General features: G+C 32.5%; 1 protein-coding gene across 1 annotated transcript in view; it reads right to left on the bottom strand.

The window, feature by feature from the left end:
• Window positions 1–19,335, bottom strand: part of LOC124363742 — a 72,535-nt gene that overhangs the window by 13,345 nt on the left and 39,855 nt on the right. Inside the window, exon 4 of the mRNA XM_046819004.1 lies at window positions 4,190–4,375. Coding sequence (XP_046674960.1) covers window positions 4,190–4,375 — 186 coding nt within the window. The remainder of the gene's footprint in view (window positions 1–4,189; window positions 4,376–19,335) is intronic.

Raw genomic sequence — 19,335 nt, 5'->3', positions numbered from 1 at the left:
TACATTAGAGATATAATTTTTTTTAATTGAAAGAGGCACCTACTTAAATGAAGAGGTAATAATGAAGATTTCTAAAAAGGTACTTTGGTACTTTTTTTTCTTATAAAGTTGATTAATAGGCATTATTAAAAATTCAACATCTTGTTGAATTTCTTGGAACCCCTTCAAATTTAAATGGTTTTAGTATATTTTTATTTTGATACAACTGTTCAATTGAACTAGATTCTGTATATTCCTCACTGGATTGTTCAGATTTATTTGATAAAAAGAATTGCTTCTGAACAGCAAGCCCACATAGGGTCTAAAAGATCTTAAATTTTTTCTAAATGTTATTGTAGCTATTCTCAAAGATTGCTTTACTACTTTGCCTATCATCAATGATGATAATTACTTACTGAACTATTAGTCATTTACAGTTGAGCCTTCTAAATTATCATCCTATCTTAGCTCTCATAGCTATATAATGTTGCAAAAACTGTTAAAAACTAGTAACATAATTATCAAAGCACCATACAATACATCATATCTGTTTATGTCACGGGCTCTTGAATATTTTACTCACTTTACGCCAAAAACTAAATTGAAGAACATAAATAAAAAAGGTGTTTATTTGTGAGCGGATTTCTGTTTACATAACTATTTTACAAATTGACTCATGTCAATAAAAACTTTATTTGTGGAGTCCCCTGACGATGAAACCTTTGGTTTCGAAAGGCCTCATCCAAAAAATATATTACAATTGCAAACGTGTTGTAATAACATTTACTATTATTTAAAACATTTTTCCAATCGCTCCAAGAGTCTTCAACATGTCTTGTCAGGTATGCTGTTCTCTTTGTTGCTGCTCATGTTGGCAGCTTATATTTCAGGTAAGAGGGTTCACAAGTTTCCAATATCTCATATATAAATGACTCTGGATTGAGCATAAAGCGATCCCTCACTGGTATTCCATTCCAGGGTGGATTTATTGCTCAATCTTTAATGTCACATATTTAGTGTTTTTACATTTTTTGGTATTTACATTCTTAACACCCTAACTCTTGACATGAAATATAAGAACATATTTCAACCTACCGATACTAACAGATACAAATTTTGAAACTCCAACTCTTTAGTTAAACCAAAGCACAAAACTAATTTTTTTTTAAACATAGATATTACTCTGCAATTAAATTGTTTAGTGCTCTTCCTCCACAACTTTTTTTGTTATCTTAGGACAAGAAGCTTAGAAAATTGCACATAGTCCTATAAGGACCTTTTCGCTGTGACAGGATATTTTGGATGGGTAAGGTTGGGAGTAGGGGCCGCCTCCTGTTGAGATTCATGAGGAAAAGTTTAGGGCACTAATCTCAAGTCGTGTCCACTCGGAAGAAGGAGAGGCCAGCTCTGAACCAGCCTCTCCAGTCAAAGCCGGCAAGAGGTGGCACATCCTTATGTCTAGGCTGGCAAGAACCCTTGACTCTTAGGGAACAAACCCCACCAACTCCCAACAGTCATCACCTATCGAAGTAGACTAGACCTATCGAATTACCCTTGATCTCTAAAATCTCGACATTTATGGTTAGTGATGTGCCGCTCTTGTACATCAGTAACATCATGTGCTCAGATCTAAGTAACTCATTGTTTTTGGCTGTACCCACTATGGGTTCAACTGGAAGGTATAAACCAACTAGAAGTGAACCCTCCTGGGGATCCTCCACAACTTGGGTTGGATTCGGATATGATTTTGTTTTGGAGGAGGCTTAGAGCATTTTTTAGTCCATTTGGAATATTACAGCGTCTGAGAGTATTATGCCGAACTGTCCAATATGTAAAATAGTGATACTCAAATATTATACCTGACAGTTAATTGGTTTATACTGTTAGGAGGTGCTTTTTAGGATCCAATCACTACGTCAACTATTTTAATAGATAAATAATATTTATTTGACTTTTGTCAATGCTATGTATATCGTCGGATGACAATAAAAGATTTTGACTTTGTGACTCTTAAGACTTTTTACGAATTTCCTATCCCCCAAACAGTTTTCACTCAAAGTAACACAGAGACCGACTGCCTTCATTTCCTCTATAACAGATAGTGAGCAAAAATGCAAAACATTTCTCTGCATTCAATCTAAGCCCGTGTTCATAAGACCAGCTTTTCATCTTGGGCAACTACTCTGATGGTTAAGTACAGGTTTAAGTAGTCCAATAACAAAAGAACGTTATAAACAAAATGGAAGGAACCTTTTGCCAAGTTGTATTGTAGCCATTTTAAACCAATCAGTTTTAAATATCCTTTTCTGTAACTTTTCCTTTATGAATTTCTTCTGTAAGATGGTTTGAAGTAGTTTGTACTATGCATTAGTACTATGATCTGTCCTATGATACCATACATCATCTTAGCTGGCTTTTTCTGTCTGTTCTTTGCAAGCACTGAAGAGGAACATTGGTCACATTTGTTCTTTTACATTAGATTCATATATATATATATTGATTTTGCATAAGAGTTGTTAAGGACATTCTTATATAAAAACATGACATGTTTCTTATATGTAAAGAATGTTCTAAAGTAGAATCACATTAAAAATCTTCTTTTTAATAATGTTCTATTAAAAAATATATAATTTCCATGTTCCATGTAGTATTAAAAATTGTTCAGAATATGGTATGGAAAGAATTCTATTTTTCTTGTTGTCAGGAAAGATTTTTAAAGGTTGTGACTAAAAATTAAAAACAACGCAATGAAAAATGAATTGAAGTAGCTTAAGTGAAACAATTCTGATCTCATAATTAATGAATTCAAATTTACAGTATTTCCGAATAATTTACATCTACAAACATATTAATAAATATGAAAAGACGTTGGAAGTTCTTTCAAAATTTCTATCCAAGAAATTGATTTTATCCAAAGACTGGTTGGTGTTCACAAGGTTGAACCTTTGATTATGAAACAATTTACAGTTGCAGAGTATGAATTGCCACTCAGGTTGTGGTTTCAGAGGCTTGGAACAAAAGAACAGATGGAAAGAGCTGAGCAGTTCTGACTAAGCCAGAGAAACCTCGAACATATGGGAGGCACTCTGAGAAGTTTATGAATTTTGCGAGTTGATAAGGGGATATGGGAGGGAGGGGTAGATGGGGGAAGTGATGATTGCAACCCTGGTGGCAAGTATGTGGACCGTGTAAAAAATGTACACTGGCTGTTCACACTCATCCTGTAAGGATGATAAATTTTCAGAAGGTTTCATAATTTGTAGACTATTTAAAAAATTCTAATTAAACTTCAATTTAATATTGGATTTTAATTAATTCATACATTTTTATATTTAAGCAATACATTTATTCACAGTTAATATCTTTTGCAGGCCATATTGATACAAGAAACTAAACTTTATTTTGTTACTTTTACATTGTAATACTATATTATTATCTATTATTAAAAATCCAAAATTCCAAGTGTTTGTAACATTGGTACCAACAATAATGTTCAAGATTCAAGATCTTTATTGGTATTTAAACACATTCAATAGTGCAATAGACTTCGTCAAGTTACTAAAATATTCTAAACTAAAACACTAAACTAAAACTAAAACAAACAACTCAGATTCTACCTACTCAATCCAGCCTACCAGCAAATATATAGATCTATGTAATTAATAACAACAATAATGTTATGAAGGCAATAAAGAATGTATTATTATTATAATCAAGAGCTGAACTTAATCTATTTACGATTTTTCCATGTGTTTTATAACTGAAAACTCAAGACAATTATTTTTAATTATATAATTTTACACTACCATTAAATGTAATGGTATAATTTAATTTCGAATATTACATAATTTGCATAGATTTTTAAAAGGATTGCGAACGATAAGGTTTGTTTTTATCTGTAATTAATTTAAAATTTTCCTCAACAAATCTGATAAAACATTCAATTTTAGAAAGAGTTCAAATATTTTTTGACTTACATATTGTTTTCTCGGAAGTGTTTAAATTAATAAATAAGGTTACAATACCTGTTTGTCTATCACAATTCTTTTCATATAGTTCTAGATTACCGGGGTTTTGGGGTATGATACCCCATCATCATACTATTTGATGCCAAGTTGAAATAGGCTGCATAAAAACTCATGTTTTCATGCACCTCGTCAAAGATTAAAGATTAAAATCTATATTTTTACACAAAATACTAACAGATTACCTGAATGAGATTGCCTATGATGGTGGAGATGCTGTTGACAGAGTTAAACGCCGGAGCAAACACCTCATCAGGAACCTGGAGACTTATTTTGTTTGGGTCAAACTCGGGGATCTCACCCTCTTCTCCTGGAGCTGTCGTAGAAGTAGCAACAGGCTGTTTTCTTGGCTGCAGGGATGACTTGGTCAGCTGAAACAGACAATATCAACTTTGAGTTTGTTTCATAATCTTATTTTAATGCTAAAACACTTCTTCATTCCTATAAACAATGAATATTACTATAGTTAAAAGTTATATTGTTATAAAATTTTGCAAAATTACTATACATATACATAATGTATAAGTTAAAACAATAAAATACTTAAGTTGATTTTATGTTGACATTTACTAGTTCCTTCTAACACTTCTTCAAGTATGCATTATATATTCAATTCTATCATTGGTAAAATTAGTCAATAAAATAATGTGTTTAAGTGATCCAAATTAATTATTTTGTTTTGATGAGGACTGATTTAAATAAAACTCTGCAATTGAATTGCTTATGAATTTATTTTACAGGACTTGGAAGGAGGACCTTACAGGAGTGTAGTGTGGAAGTCCTAGGAGTTCATCCTGACAAATTCTTAAAAGTTCATGTTTAAAAGATGGTCATTAGTAATTATTTATTAGGACATGAAGTATTAAACGGGTACATGGTACAGGTGCATCCCCAGAAACATAAAATATAAACTAATCCAACAAACTAAAACATATTTAGTATTTTTAATTTGCACTCCCAAAATATAATACAATCAAAATAAATAAAAAAAGAAAAATCAAAATACTAAAAACAGGAGGTTGCAACTTATCAGTTCCAGGTATCAAGCAGATATTCATCCAAGGAGTAAAAAGGCTTCTTCCACCAACTTATCCTTTACACCCTTTAACATTTTGTTTTTGATCAAGATAAGCAACACGCGGAGGAGTTATGTTAACAGTTTTTAATGGCTCATATAATGGACCTTTTTAAAATAAGGAGAGATTATGGTGGGGATACTGAAATGTTGAATTGTTCCTTATATTAAACCAGTGTCTGGAGGAAAACTAAATAGTGTTGGCTTATAATTAAACACAGAGTTGATTTACATTTATCCACACTTTGAAACCAGTGGCATTTTAATTGATTAAAGTGAACATTTTTGAGGGGAAACGATCCAAACCCATGTGCCTTTTGACCTCGGAAATAGAATCCGAACCTCTTTGTTAGAGTTACAGCCTTTTATAGATCACATAAGAGATAACATGAAATCTTACAGAATACCATATCAGATTTAACAGTTTACATACTTTTACAGTTCATTAGTTTGTATGTGAACTTTATAAACAGTGAACTGAAGCCAAAAAATCTAAGAAATATACCGTTACTTATTTGGTTTATTCTCAGTAGATATGAGGTTAAATAGATTTATAAGCAAAGTTTCATGACTTTTTGTTCAGTTGTTCAGTCCTATTGTTAATATGTTTGAGAAAGTATTAACATTTTTCGTACCCACTAATCAAATATCGAATTGTAATATTTTTACTATTGGTCAGTAATAATTAGAGTAAATATTAGAGATTTAATGGAAGTAGAAATATAATATAGTTTTATTTATTTTAAATATTACAGTCAGGGAGCCTTACGTTATCAGGGAGTATAATATGGCCTTGTAAACACTAACTGCAGTGCTTATAATTAAATTATAAATAGTTCTGAATAAAAACAAATACAGAACCAGGGGGTGAGTAGCTGTGCACGTGACCTTGGCCAGTGGGGGTGGTGTTGAAGTGTGGGGTGGGGAAGAACTGCATGCGTTTCTGCAAACATCGACTTTGCACTGCCACCACACTTGCTGGTGATTGTACACAGACAAACGTTTTTTACGCATGACTGTACAACTTTGGCCTGCATCGATCGTGCGCACAACTACATTCCTTGTGCACATGCCTCAATTACGTTATTAACATATTCATATAACGTTTTCAGCCACTATATCAGTGAGATTTCAAAAAGATTGTAGTATACATTTTGTATGCACTTTCATATTAAAAATAAAAGTAAACTGTTTTCTTTTAAATGCAAAATCTAAATATTATTTGTTTACTGAAAAATTGATATCACACACTTTCTTCACTCTGTCAGCAATGCAAAAAAATATTTCTTGAAAGTGTTTGGCCAACTACTGCAAATTCAACTATATCTGCTTTCTTGAGAACTCCTCTTTTTCACATTCTTACCATCCTAAAGTATTATTAGGCATACTTAAATTTTTCTACAAATTCTGTTTAGCCATCCCTGGAATTACGTTAGTTTCACCAGTAACATTTCCCCACCATTATTGTATTAAGCTTTAGACTAAACTGGCTTCCTCAGTAAATGTGCTACACAAGACCTTAGAATGGTACCCAATACTTCAGTTAGTAACCCAATATTGCCACTTCTAGTCAGTACCCACTAGCTTTGTCAGGTACAGTATATATATCTATCTCAGTGGTGTATATTGAAGATTATTTGGGGGGCTGAAACACTGAGTGGTTTAGGAGGTATAAAATATCCTCTAACAATAGGGGCTTGGGAATCTTCTCCCGGAAAATTTTTGAGATTTAAGACCTCATAAATGTTTTTTAACTGAAAATAAACAGGTTGCAATTTTAATATTTGTCTTTCAAAATTTCAGGAGGGGAGGGGCTAGAGCCCCTGAACCCCCTATTATACGCCAATGATCTATCAGAATACAGGCTTTGCCAGCAATCATATCTAGCTAGTCTTAATGTGATATATTATAGTGGCTTCACCAAGGAAGTTTTTAAGTATCAGGGTACTGGCTTTGACATTAAAATTTTCTTACTTGCCTCATGGTACAATAGAAAATACACCTGCTCTGCGAATAATATTATACTGACAAGCTGAAATAAAATGGTTCCATTAGCCTTCAGTATTCAGTGGTAAAACACTGCAGGAAGTTGTAATTCACTTGAATTCCATGGCAGAATGTCAAACATAGATAAAAGCCAGTGGTGTATATAGAAAATTACTTTGGAGGGGGGCTGACACACTAAGTGGTTTAGGAGGTATCAAATACCCTCCAATAGGGGCTCAGGATTCTTCTCCCGGGAATTGTTGAGTTTTAAGACCTCATAAATTTATCTAGCTTAAAAAACTACTGAGTGCAATTTTAATGTGTACATTTCAAAATTTCAGGGAGCTTGAGCCACACCCCCTCCCCCTTATATATATACTTATGATACAAGCATTATAGCTTATAATATAGGTGGATATTTCACTTATGAACGATGTAAAACCATTTCTTCGTCACACACTTATTTTGAATATTTTCAAGATGAACATGATTTCTGTGACAGCATCAGATTCCAGGTGCAGCACTAAGAGAAAGGTGAACTGCTATTGTTTTAAACAAGTAAATATTAAATTAATTTTATTTACCAACTGCACGTTACTATTCATGTTAGTAGTGGAAGTGGACTAGGTGGAATAGTTTTTTTTTGTACCTAAAATTATGTTTGCTGATATTTTTTCAGAGAAAGATTTATAGAGTTTAGACTTTTATACATAAAAAATAAATTTTAATATCTAAATTTTTTTGTTATATTTTACATATTGTCCATCAAGTCATTTTCACTGTCGGTGTGTGTGTGTGCCATTATCATGAAAACGAAAAAACGAAGCCATTCGTCTCTTTGTGTGTTGTATATTTCTATAGTACAATCAATATTAGAAATAAATAATTAAATACTCCAGGGCAGTTGAGATGCAACATCAACAAGTGATAGTTTTCTGCATTATGTGACCAGTGAACCCACCAAGGTGCAAACACTCATTACAGGACCAAGAACGTGCTGACATCTAGTAGAAAATGCCAGAACTACATGTGCAGCGCATAGTTGTCATAGAAATTTTTCTTATGCAGTATTAAGGCAGGCAACAGAATAAAACAGGAGCAATAAACAATATGTAATATTACGTCAGAAGCATACTTCCACACAATCGCTATGAAGGTATAATACGTCAAAAACCATTATGGAGTTAACACTTGCGTATAGAAAGTGAAGCCAGACTCACCATCCTGGGTTGATGTAGAAAACGTAAAGAACACGCTGGGAGTACTTTGTTTACAGTACAAATACACTATACTAAATATCCTTCACTGAAATACAAAAATTGGAATTTACCACTGTTTATAAGAATGAATTCAGAGAGTTAACAAAGCACACACTTCTTTGAATACCTTAGTGAATTATTATTATATGTTAAAAACTATTTCTAGTTTCATGATTTTTCACATAGCGAAGAAATCTTCTATTGTTTGGTCAAAACAGTTTGGACCACGGTAAAGTTTTATATGAAAATGTAAACTAAATTTGTTATTTCACATTTTTCTATCATGCCTATATAGATTAGCTAGAAATTTAGACTATTTCATATCATCACATCAAATACGAATTGGTGTTACTGCTGTAATTAAAAATCACAATTGTTTTCCAGGTCTTTATTTGAAATTATCTAAAAAAGATAACCATATGATGTAATGGCTCTTTAAGAACAGAAATACGCTTGTGACATATCCATGACTTCATCTCTTGCTAATGAAAATGTTCATGACAAAGCATAATTTTATTATTTTTATTCTCCCAAATAAAACTATTTAGGCATTTAAGCCATTTGGTGTTTGTGCGAAAGATATGTAATGTCCTGAGAAGGCAGCTGAACTGCCACTTCATGCTCACGCTTCTGCTTATTCACATAACAGTACTGAAATGCTTACTTTCTTTGTACAATGTATAAATTATTTTTGTATAAAGACATGAGTTAACAAAAATAAACATTTAGGTAGTGAGCTAAAACAATACATACCACTATGACATGAAACCTTACAAACGTTATACAAATATTTTTGTGACCACATTTTTTGACTAGGTTACATGAATTTAGATAGAAGAAATCAGAAGGAATTGAAATAAATGGATCTTTGATAATTGAAAGTTTTATTAATGAACCATAACATAACTTACATTGGCAAAACCTTTTTTCATGCATTCACCTGAGATGTAAACAATTGGTCATCCATGATATTTTGTTGATGTATGAATAACATGGTTTTGGTAGATATTGTCTGACTTTAAATTTAAGTATGTACATTCCTGTTCACAGCTTATGCACAATGGTGAATTTTCCTTTTAATGAACAAGAGAAATATTGACTTTTATATCTTGATTTATAAAGTGTTTGTTCCCATTAACATGATTTTGATCAATAAATTATCTCAAAATATTTGTAATAAATTCTGAAAAATGTCCTCCTCTGTAGACAAATGGTTATAGTCTCGGCTCTCTAACCGAGAGATCATAGGTTCAAATCCTGGGGAGATCTAATCATGTACTTGGTACTTTTTAAAAATAAAAACTAGTGCACTTCGAAGCCGGCATAGCTGACGCTTAATAAGATTTAAAAAAAATTCTGAAACAGTGATGATAGGAATTCTGGATGATTGCAGGTGGTGTGTGGCATTAGAATGAATCGAGCATCGCCAACACGTGAAGAGCAATTTCCTGCTATTGGCCGGCATAACTTTGCATCATTAATCTATGTTATACTTCCTCTGTGATCTTCACACTAGTTTTTGTTATAGAACAATCCTGAAGGTATTTTTTGAGCCTGTTTCTTGATGGTTTCTAAGTTCATATCGAAGTTGAATTTTGAGTTTTCAGCAGTTTATTTTGGTTTTTCCTCACAAACACAAGTGTGATATGTATTCGAGCTACCAAAAAGCGATTTCAACACATGTTTTGAGCAATGGAAACAGTGCTGGGCTAAGTGTGTAGCGACAGGTGAGAACTACTCTGAAGAATTAAAACTCTCAAAACCATAAGTTAAACCCTCTTTTTTAGTAACGCCAATCTAGATACTTTTTTTTAATTTACCTCACATATGTTCTGTAAATATTTCATATACGTATCTCCAACCACTTTTGTAAAGGACGTATTACATACACCCACGTAATACAAGCTTAAATCTCTACATATCCTTATTACCAGCCACTTTTGTGAAGAACGTATTACCAACATCCATGTAATACTAGCTTCAATTCCACAAATCCTTATTTCCAGCCACTTTTGTGAAGGACGTATTACCAACATCCATGTAATACTAGCTTCAATTCCAAAAATCCATATCTCCAGCTATTTTTGTCAGGGATATATTACAGATACCCATGTAAAGTAGCTTAAATCCCTACATCCAGGTACTCTTCTGAAGGACGTATTATAGACACCCACGTAATACCAAATCCCTACAAATCCTCATGAAAACAATAATATATATTTCTATATTTCCAGTTTTCAAAAAAGTACTCTACTGGCCTGTGTTAAAAACTTTTAAATAATAAAAAGTTAACCCGATTGAATACGAAATCATGGTCTGTTGGATATGATGGGTCCAATACATATTGAGTAAAAAATTTAAAATTATTTCTTAAATTAATTTATTTCGGATTATTTAGCATAAACCTGTAAGGTACACATTATTTTACATTATATAATTGTTTGTTAGCACAAAAGTAAAAGATCTTTGAGTAAATGAGACTTTTTTGTACAATTTTTAAGTATAAAAAGAAAATATTACACATCAACTAATACGTTGACTAGTACTAATGTCCGTCTTTTCTAATGTAGCATAACTACCCTTTTAGTAGCATTAAAGGGTAAATGAAAGAATAATAATGCTGTAAAATCAACAGAATAAAATATTTATACCAAAGTATAATATACTTAATGAAAATTCATAATGTAAAGACACGATTGCAATTAAAGCGTACGTTGACAATAAACTGTCCAGTCTTACCACTAGACAGCTGAGCAGAGTAGATAAATGTAGGTCATCGGAACAGGTTCTGATGATGATGTAAAGGTAGGATCAGCCGGAGCAACTGCTATGAACTGTAGTCAAGTGAAAGGTCGTTAGAGCCGTAATAAAAAGATGTTGTAGTACGTAACATTTTCTATCACGAGGCTATTTCCCATGCTATGTAACTAGTAAATGCAAGTAAAACTAGTCATGCCTTACAAAAGGTGTATCGAAGCTATTGAAAGATAAGTAAATTGTATACAGAACATCGCTATGTATATGTATTTTATCAGTTTGATTAATATTTTATTTTCAGTACAATGTTTTAACTACTTACATAAAACACACACAGTCACAAGTTTTGAAATGGCATGTACATATGTTTCTAAGGAGAGTCCTTTGAAGTTTTCATTTTAAGGAAACTCTATTACAGTGTAATCTAAGATGTTGAACTTTGGTTCTGAGTTACAAATAGCACAGGTTCAAATCCAGTCTAGATCCAGATTGTGACTATAGCACTTTTAATCATTACCATTGACCTTGATCCAACTCTTATTCTGTTTGAAAAGACCCTCACAAGTCCAGTGGCCCATGAGGATGGGTAGAATAAGATTTAAAAGCGAATCAGTCTCTCCTTTAAATAATTGACTAAACCTAAAATAGTATCAAAAAGAGATGCCCCCCATTACCCCTGCTGTGTTAAGTCAGACCTGTAACAAGCCACACCAAAGGCATTGATAATAATTTTAATCTCGTTTTTCTTTATGCTCTTTGTGTTCAAAAGCATTGAAGAAATTTTAAAATATGCCATATTAACCTGTCTGCACAAATAAATAAGAACCTCTTTTTACAACTACTTAACATGTTAACTGCAGTAGAAGCCTTGCGGTGCAAAGGCCTTTAAAACAATACAATGAAATGTTATGAAGCTGTTTCTTAGTTGTAATAGCATTAAAAACTGTAAAAAAGATAAATGTGAAGTGATGTCAGTAAAATACAAACAGAATGATTTTTGGTGATATTGATTAAATCTTGCTTAAAGTTCATAATATATTAAATTGTTGTGGGCAAAATAACTTTTTCAATAAGCTAAATCATTCAAAAGCAAAAATCCAGATTCAGAAAATTAATAAAAATCTATTATTTACTTAATAACTACGTACAGCTAGTTATGGTGGGAAGGGTTGATTTAGCGTAAATGTTCACTTCAGGTTCATTTCCAGGAGTTAAGTCAGATTTCAGACGTTGCACTAAGTGGAAGAGAGATGAACTGAATATTTGCTCAATAACTTAACGAATGGACTTCACAAAACACACACAAAAACAAACAAAATATCTCATTCATGACATCTTGAATCAACATCGGACTATATCAATGTCACTCACTACTTAAAGTAAAGAATGACCAAATTAATTCAGAAATGTTAAAAAATTTTGTTTTCACATTAAATTTAAAAGAATATATTTTCATTTTTTTAAAATAATTGTGTCAAATGATATAGTTGTTTCCTTATGGTCTAAAATAATTGCAAATAGATATATTTGTATATACGAGTATAGACTATACAAACAAATACACAGACATTTGTTATAAGTGACAGTGTTATAAATTTATGATTAAAAAAAATTGTTGGTCATTTTTATCTAATAAGAAACAATTTTGTATTTTTTAGTTTTTTAAAAGAGAAGGTACTTGTGAATGTTGAGTTTAGCTGCAGTTCACCTTCCTTTTATAATATGTATATTATTATATGCTCAGCCTATAGAATCTGATGCTATCACACATTTGACTTCTGGAATTTGGAGTCATATTGGGGTATCCCAAAAAAGCCTTATATATCGCCCCTCCCCAAGCCTACATTACCTCATCACCCCTGATTAGTTTTAGACAATCTAATCAAGTGGCTCAAGAAATTAATTGTCAACTGTTCTACCCTATTGTAGTCACTTTCTAGTAAGTACTCTAGAACATCAGCTGTCTACCTGTACAATTACCTACTTTCACGGATTCTTTCTTGAAAAATTAAATTTTTAATTCACCTAGATGCATTAATAATTTATTTATATTCTAAAATATATTTTGTGTTTTCTCCCCTAACTATTTATTAAATTAAAAGAAAATTTTGCAAATGCTACAATTACCTATATAATTTTGATAGTGCAACAGGCCTTTGGTAGTTACGGATTCATTTCGAGATAGTAAAAATTAATGTAATTCATATATGAGTATAAACAAATAAAGCTTTTGGCATCCGATCTGCTAATTCAAACAGAATAGCTGGTTTCCTAATTGTTTTTGATACTATAATGAAGTAGCTGCTCAGTTAATCTAATTTCTATTAGATGCAGAAACTAGTTATGCATATAATACATTTTTTTTAGTTTTCTGAATTGGGACTCTTGTTTTTGAATGATTTAGCTGATTGAAAAAAGTTATTTTGCCAACAAAAATTTAATAAATTATGAACTTTTAGCCAAATCCAATTAATAACGCCAAAATTTATTCTGTCAAATGAGGTTGAGACTTACAATTCACCGACACTTACTTCTTGGGTGTACAGTTAGAGGATCTTGAATCATTATGGCAAAATACCAAATAGAAAATGTTCTTATTGGTCACCTTGTACTGTAAGCGAAGAAGAGAAATTAGAGATTTATCCATTCTCAGTCATCTTTCTTACTCTTTTGGGTGTGCTTCACTCTTGATAAGCAGACATCGGAATGAATAACACGTCAGTTTGAATATGGACATGGTTAAGTACCATTTGTGATGGGTTTTTCAGCATGACTGTAGGTGAGGTACATGAACAAAGACAGTGCAGACTTAAGAGAGCTCATTGAGGTTAATAATTAGTATCAGTCAATATAATTCACTAGTGCCGTGCTAGCTGTCAATGGTAGTACTATGCACGGTCATTGGATAGCGCGTTATGCACTTGTTTAATTATGTTTTTGGGTATTTGAGTGTTATGGATCTTCGATAATCCCATTTTGTTTCTTATAAAATTCTTGACTCATTTTTCTGTTGAGAACTATCTTTAAGCGGTACATGTCAGTAATACAAAGTTATTTAAATAATAATAATCGTTTACTAAAAAATTAATTGAAAATTATTCCAAGGAGCTTTGAGATTAAGGAGTATCCCCCCATTTAACTATGGCGATGGGGATCCATCCATAGAAAATTTTTAGAAAATCACTTTCTAGAAATCGTATTATAATTGAAGCGGTGAGATTAAAAAGGAAAACATTCCAGTAACCCTAATTTTACAGGAAACAATAAAAACTCCATAACAACCTTAGCTTAGCATTAAGAGTAAAATGAACAATTACAAATTTGTTTATTACATTTAAGGTAATATTTTTGTGTAAATACTTTTTTAATATAACCAATAGTTTTATCCTGAGAGACAAATAAAACTGATGGAATATTTTCCTTTTTTATCTCAACACAGGAAGAAGGTGGAAAAACTTTTAAAACCCTCAGCTTTTATCAAATCAAATAGTTTTAATTGTCTCAAAATATAAAATTGCAATAATTACTTAGAAACAAAGGAGTTACAATGTAAAATGTTGCTTTTAGCTTGGATTTTCAGTAGGTATTTTTAGTCATCACCGTCTTCTTGGTTATCAGTAGTTGAAGGCCACTCCAATATGTTCTCATAAAAAAGTCTATATTGATCTGGCACATAATGTATTATTTTAGATACATCATTAAGTTTAGCTACCTTAATTGGAACTTTTCCATTATAGGCTCTTTCACTTGGAAGGATAACTTCACCACCTTTGTAAAGTTTGAAAATACTATCACTGTTCAATCCATCAATGAATCGACGTGCAGTCACGTATCCCCTTTTTGCTGCAGAAAAAGTAAGATGGCTGTATGTACTGACTTTGAAAGGTTCCTTAGTTCTTACACTTTGACAGGTTTTTTTGAAATATTCAGGCCACCACTGGTTAAAATCAAGTATGTCATGATTTTTAACACTTTTTACTATGAACTTAGGCTCCAGTTTTTTTGCACTTTGTATCATTTTGTTGTATTGCTCAGGGGAATAAACTCTGTCATGGCGACGAATTACCCTCTTGATGACCCCAAAATCCCGGTCACAAGGTAAAAAACTGTGCCCTCTAGTTGGGAAAAAAACTTGAATTTCATGAAACCGCTTCATAAGAGTTAATGATAAAAAATACCTAACCATTGTTTGGTTACGATTTTGCCCTGGGCATGCATCACTAAAAACATAAAGAGTTTTTACTTGTTCATTAACACTGTTTTTGATGTAGTCATTCAATAAGGAACACACATCGTTAGCACCTTTTTTTGCAACTCCTTCATGGTATGTATACATTGTAGCCTTGTCATCACTTAAGCTGTGGACACAAAACACATAATGCCATAATTTTCGGAGATAAAACATCTCCTGCACAGGCATGCAAGGTAAAGGGAGGTTTTGCATAAAATCAAAACACACTGCATGAACATCATCCCTATTTTTGCAAATTTCAGTGATCTCTTCAATCTTTTTGTAAAATTTACATGCTCTCCTTTTATGGATCATTAACTCCACTGCAGATGTTTTCTTTGCACTATCAGTCAGATTTGTAGATTTAATTTTAGTATTAAGATTTTCGCACACATCAACTTGTGGCCTACCGAATCGGTATCCATATTTTTCTTTGTAGTAATTAAGGAAGTATTCATATTTAATTGTTTTGCTAAGATCAGGATGTTTTTCAATGAACATATCATGCATAATTTTGCATGTAAGGCCAGCCTCTAAGTAAGTTACTTCGATGGATGAGTAATGAGAGGTTTTTTTTGGATATGATTCGATATGCTCATTCAACTTAATTAAAACTTCATTTGGAATTTTTGAATGATTACCATGTCTACCTCTCATATCCATAGGCTGCTCTCCTTTGGTTAAAATAGATGTCAAACGAAAAACAACCTTGCTAGCTACTGCATGTAAGCTTAAGTAAGCCTTACGGCACACTTCAAACTTTTTACCATCAACTACGGTGTTATATTTAAAAGATGAGGAAAGCTGTTTTGAATGTGGACTAATAGATCTGTGCCTTTGAACATCACAGCGGTCAATCAAACCTATCAAATAAGTGTCCCGTTCATTCTTAGGCCTACCACTGTAAACCGTACTAACTATTTTAAGTTTTTGTTCTTCAGTAAAATTAGAGGTACATTTGTTCCTACAGTCACATTCAGGACCTGTAGTCTTTTGTTCAACTAATACTCCAGAAGTTGTTACAAACTCTTCTCCTTTCAGCCTAGCAACTTTCATTTTACTTACAGTATTTCCTACGCCTCTCCTTTTCTTAGCAGGGCTTTCTTCATTTTCTGATGCTTCAGACATAGTTTTTGATCATCAAAATGATTAGAACTCACTTAACTTACAGGGGTAATAGCACAATTACTGAAAATAAATAGTGTTAAATACTCTCATAACCTTACAACTTTAACTACTTACAGGTTAGGGTAATTCTAAGTAATATATGGGTCAACCTCAATTTTTCTCATATTACAATATATTGTTCCAATAGTCAATTAGAGAAGGAAATGACTAGAATTTCTTGCCGGAAAGCAGTTATAGGGAGCAGGCAACTGCCAGACGGTCATATATTGCTTAGAGTTACCTATTAGTGATCAGGGGCACTGACGTGATCTGGGCTTCAAATTTGGAACTACTCGAGTTAATTTTTTTCTAAAAGAGCAAGCAGCGCGAAGCGCTGCGCAGCGGGCAGGCATCGTGCGTGATCCTTTTTTTTATTAAAAATTTTTGATAAATTGTTATTACATATTACAATATAATGTAGGTAATGTATGTAAAACAATTTTAAACACATAATTACATGCTGGAAAGCAAAGTAAACCAATATAATCCGCCCAATACAAAATCTCCGTAAAAATCTGGTAAAGTAATCTGTGTCATTCCTTTGGCCTGAATCAATTCAGTATAGACGAAGATCACGCACGATGCTTGCCCGCTGCGCAGCGCTTCGCGCTGCTTGCTCTTTTAGAAAAAAAATTAACTCGAGTAGTTCCAAATTTGAAGCCCAGATCACGTCAGTGCCCCTGATCACTAATAGGTAATTCTCGCGGTTGCCTGCTCCCTATAACTGCTTTCCAGCAAGAAATTCTAGTCATTTCCTTTTCTAATTGACTATTGGAACATTATAATGTAATATGAGTTGCCTGCTCCCTATAACTGCTTTCCGGCAAGAAATTCTAGTCATTTCCTTTTCTAATTGACTATTGGAACATTATATTGTAATATGAGAAAAATCGAGGTTGACCCATATATTGCTTAGAATTACCCAGGTTAGTGTATTAGCAATAATAAACCAATATTACACACAATGCACTCTACTGGCCAAACAACGAACTACTCCTCACTGAGGTTAAAAAGGAAAACATTCCTGGAATGTTTTCTTTCTTAATCTCAGTCTAGAATCAAATGGGTTGCCATGGCTACTAAATATAAAGGAATGTTTTCTTTATTTATCTCATTAGAAGCATTTAGGTCTGAAAAACAAAATGGCTATTTCAACTCAATTTGTCAAAAAACTGGAATGTGTTCCTTTTTAATCTCACCGCTTCAATTCATTCTACATTAATAATTCTAACGAGCATAAATTCTATCATTTTGGAAAGAAAGCACTCCCTTGGTTTTAAACTCACTTTATGCAACTAGTTGTTTAAACCCTAATTTGATCTATTAAAATATCATATAGCTACTGTATTAGTACTTTTTATTGATGATGATGAAGAAGGATGAAATAATAGAATACCAGTACTGAACACATCAAAAGTAAATTTCCACAAATATTAAAGCTTGTGTATTTTTAAAATGTACTTAATTTAAATGTAAATATAGAACAAATTTCACAAAACTAATATGCTATTAACAAGAGATGTTACATAGGGGAATGAAAAATAGACATTATCAAAAGTATTTTGTCTTGGTTGTCATTTTATTTAAGTATGGACCTTGTATTTTTATCTTGTGGTATATATGGAAACACACTGGAGCTAGAGATCGTGCGGATTTCTACTCATTTGCTCTTTCTTGGCAGTTAACAGAAGCTAGTATGTTCTTGTTCATTTCTCAGCAGAAGCCTCCTCCGCCTGCGTCTAGAATACTGTGTGTGCATAAGTTCCAACTGATGCTGTCACCTTATCACTTCAGTAGATCTCAGCTGGGGTTGTTTGAAGTATACAGAGAAAATAGTGATGCATTTATACCATTATTTTTAGTACATTCTATATACTTCATAGGTGAATACTCCTTAAAAGACTAAGTTTAACATTCTGCCATATATTTATAAATTAACACCTGACTTATTTATTGAAACACTGCTCCACCCTACAGCTCACCACTCCTGTATCGTAATGTACATGGCAGAGCTTGGCGATGTTTTTTTACCTGTATCATTCAAGGTCATAGCTACACACTAGTTGATGAGTTTATACATATTGAAATAAGCCTCCTGAACTGATTGATAAAATAAAAAACATTACTCTTCACTTTGTCTTCGGATTTGCCAATGACTATGCATGACTATTTTGTTTCATTGTCTGTCAATTATACATATTTTAAAAATTTAATGGAAAGAGAAAGAGTGAGGAACTTTTGTCACTTATTAGTCATAAATTATCTTTAATAAAAGTAAAATACACAGTTATATTTAAAATTAATAACCTAATAATTGTAATAGAAAAGTTTATGATAAAAAATACATTATATTGTCGTGCCACAACAGCACACGATGTGGGTTTGGGGCAAAATAATTAGAATAGTCAAGTCAGGAGCATATGACTTTATTCAGATGACTCAAAACAATCGCTTTACTAAAACAATTTCCTTTAAATTAGCATCAAGCAATACAGAACACTATATTTATATGATTATTTTAGACTATTTGCTAGGTACAAAATCATGAATACTCAAAAGTCAAAGAAAACCTGAAGCATTGGAAGACTTAATGTCGATATACTTTAGAAAAGTATTTAATTCATCGAGAATTTGGAAATTTAGGCAAAATCGCAACGGTTCTTAGACTAATAGCGGGAGGGGCCCACTTACTTGGTGTGTTCCCATCAAGTCTCGGGAACAGAATGATCCACAGACTGAAGACTTAGGGTATAATACAGGGGTCCCCACCCTGGTTGTTCAACTTAGTTGCTATTGGGTTAAAGCTATCAAGCAAGTTCTTTTGTTACCATAAATGGTATGTTACAGTGTTGGATG

The sequence above is a fragment of the Homalodisca vitripennis genome, chromosome 5 (genome assembly GCF_021130785.1).
Source record: "Homalodisca vitripennis isolate AUS2020 chromosome 5, UT_GWSS_2.1, whole genome shotgun sequence".
NCBI classification, from domain to species: domain Eukaryota; kingdom Metazoa; phylum Arthropoda; class Insecta; order Hemiptera; family Cicadellidae; genus Homalodisca; species Homalodisca vitripennis.
The sequence above is the reverse complement of the archived record's forward strand: the minus strand, read 5'-3'. Positions and strand labels throughout refer to the sequence as shown.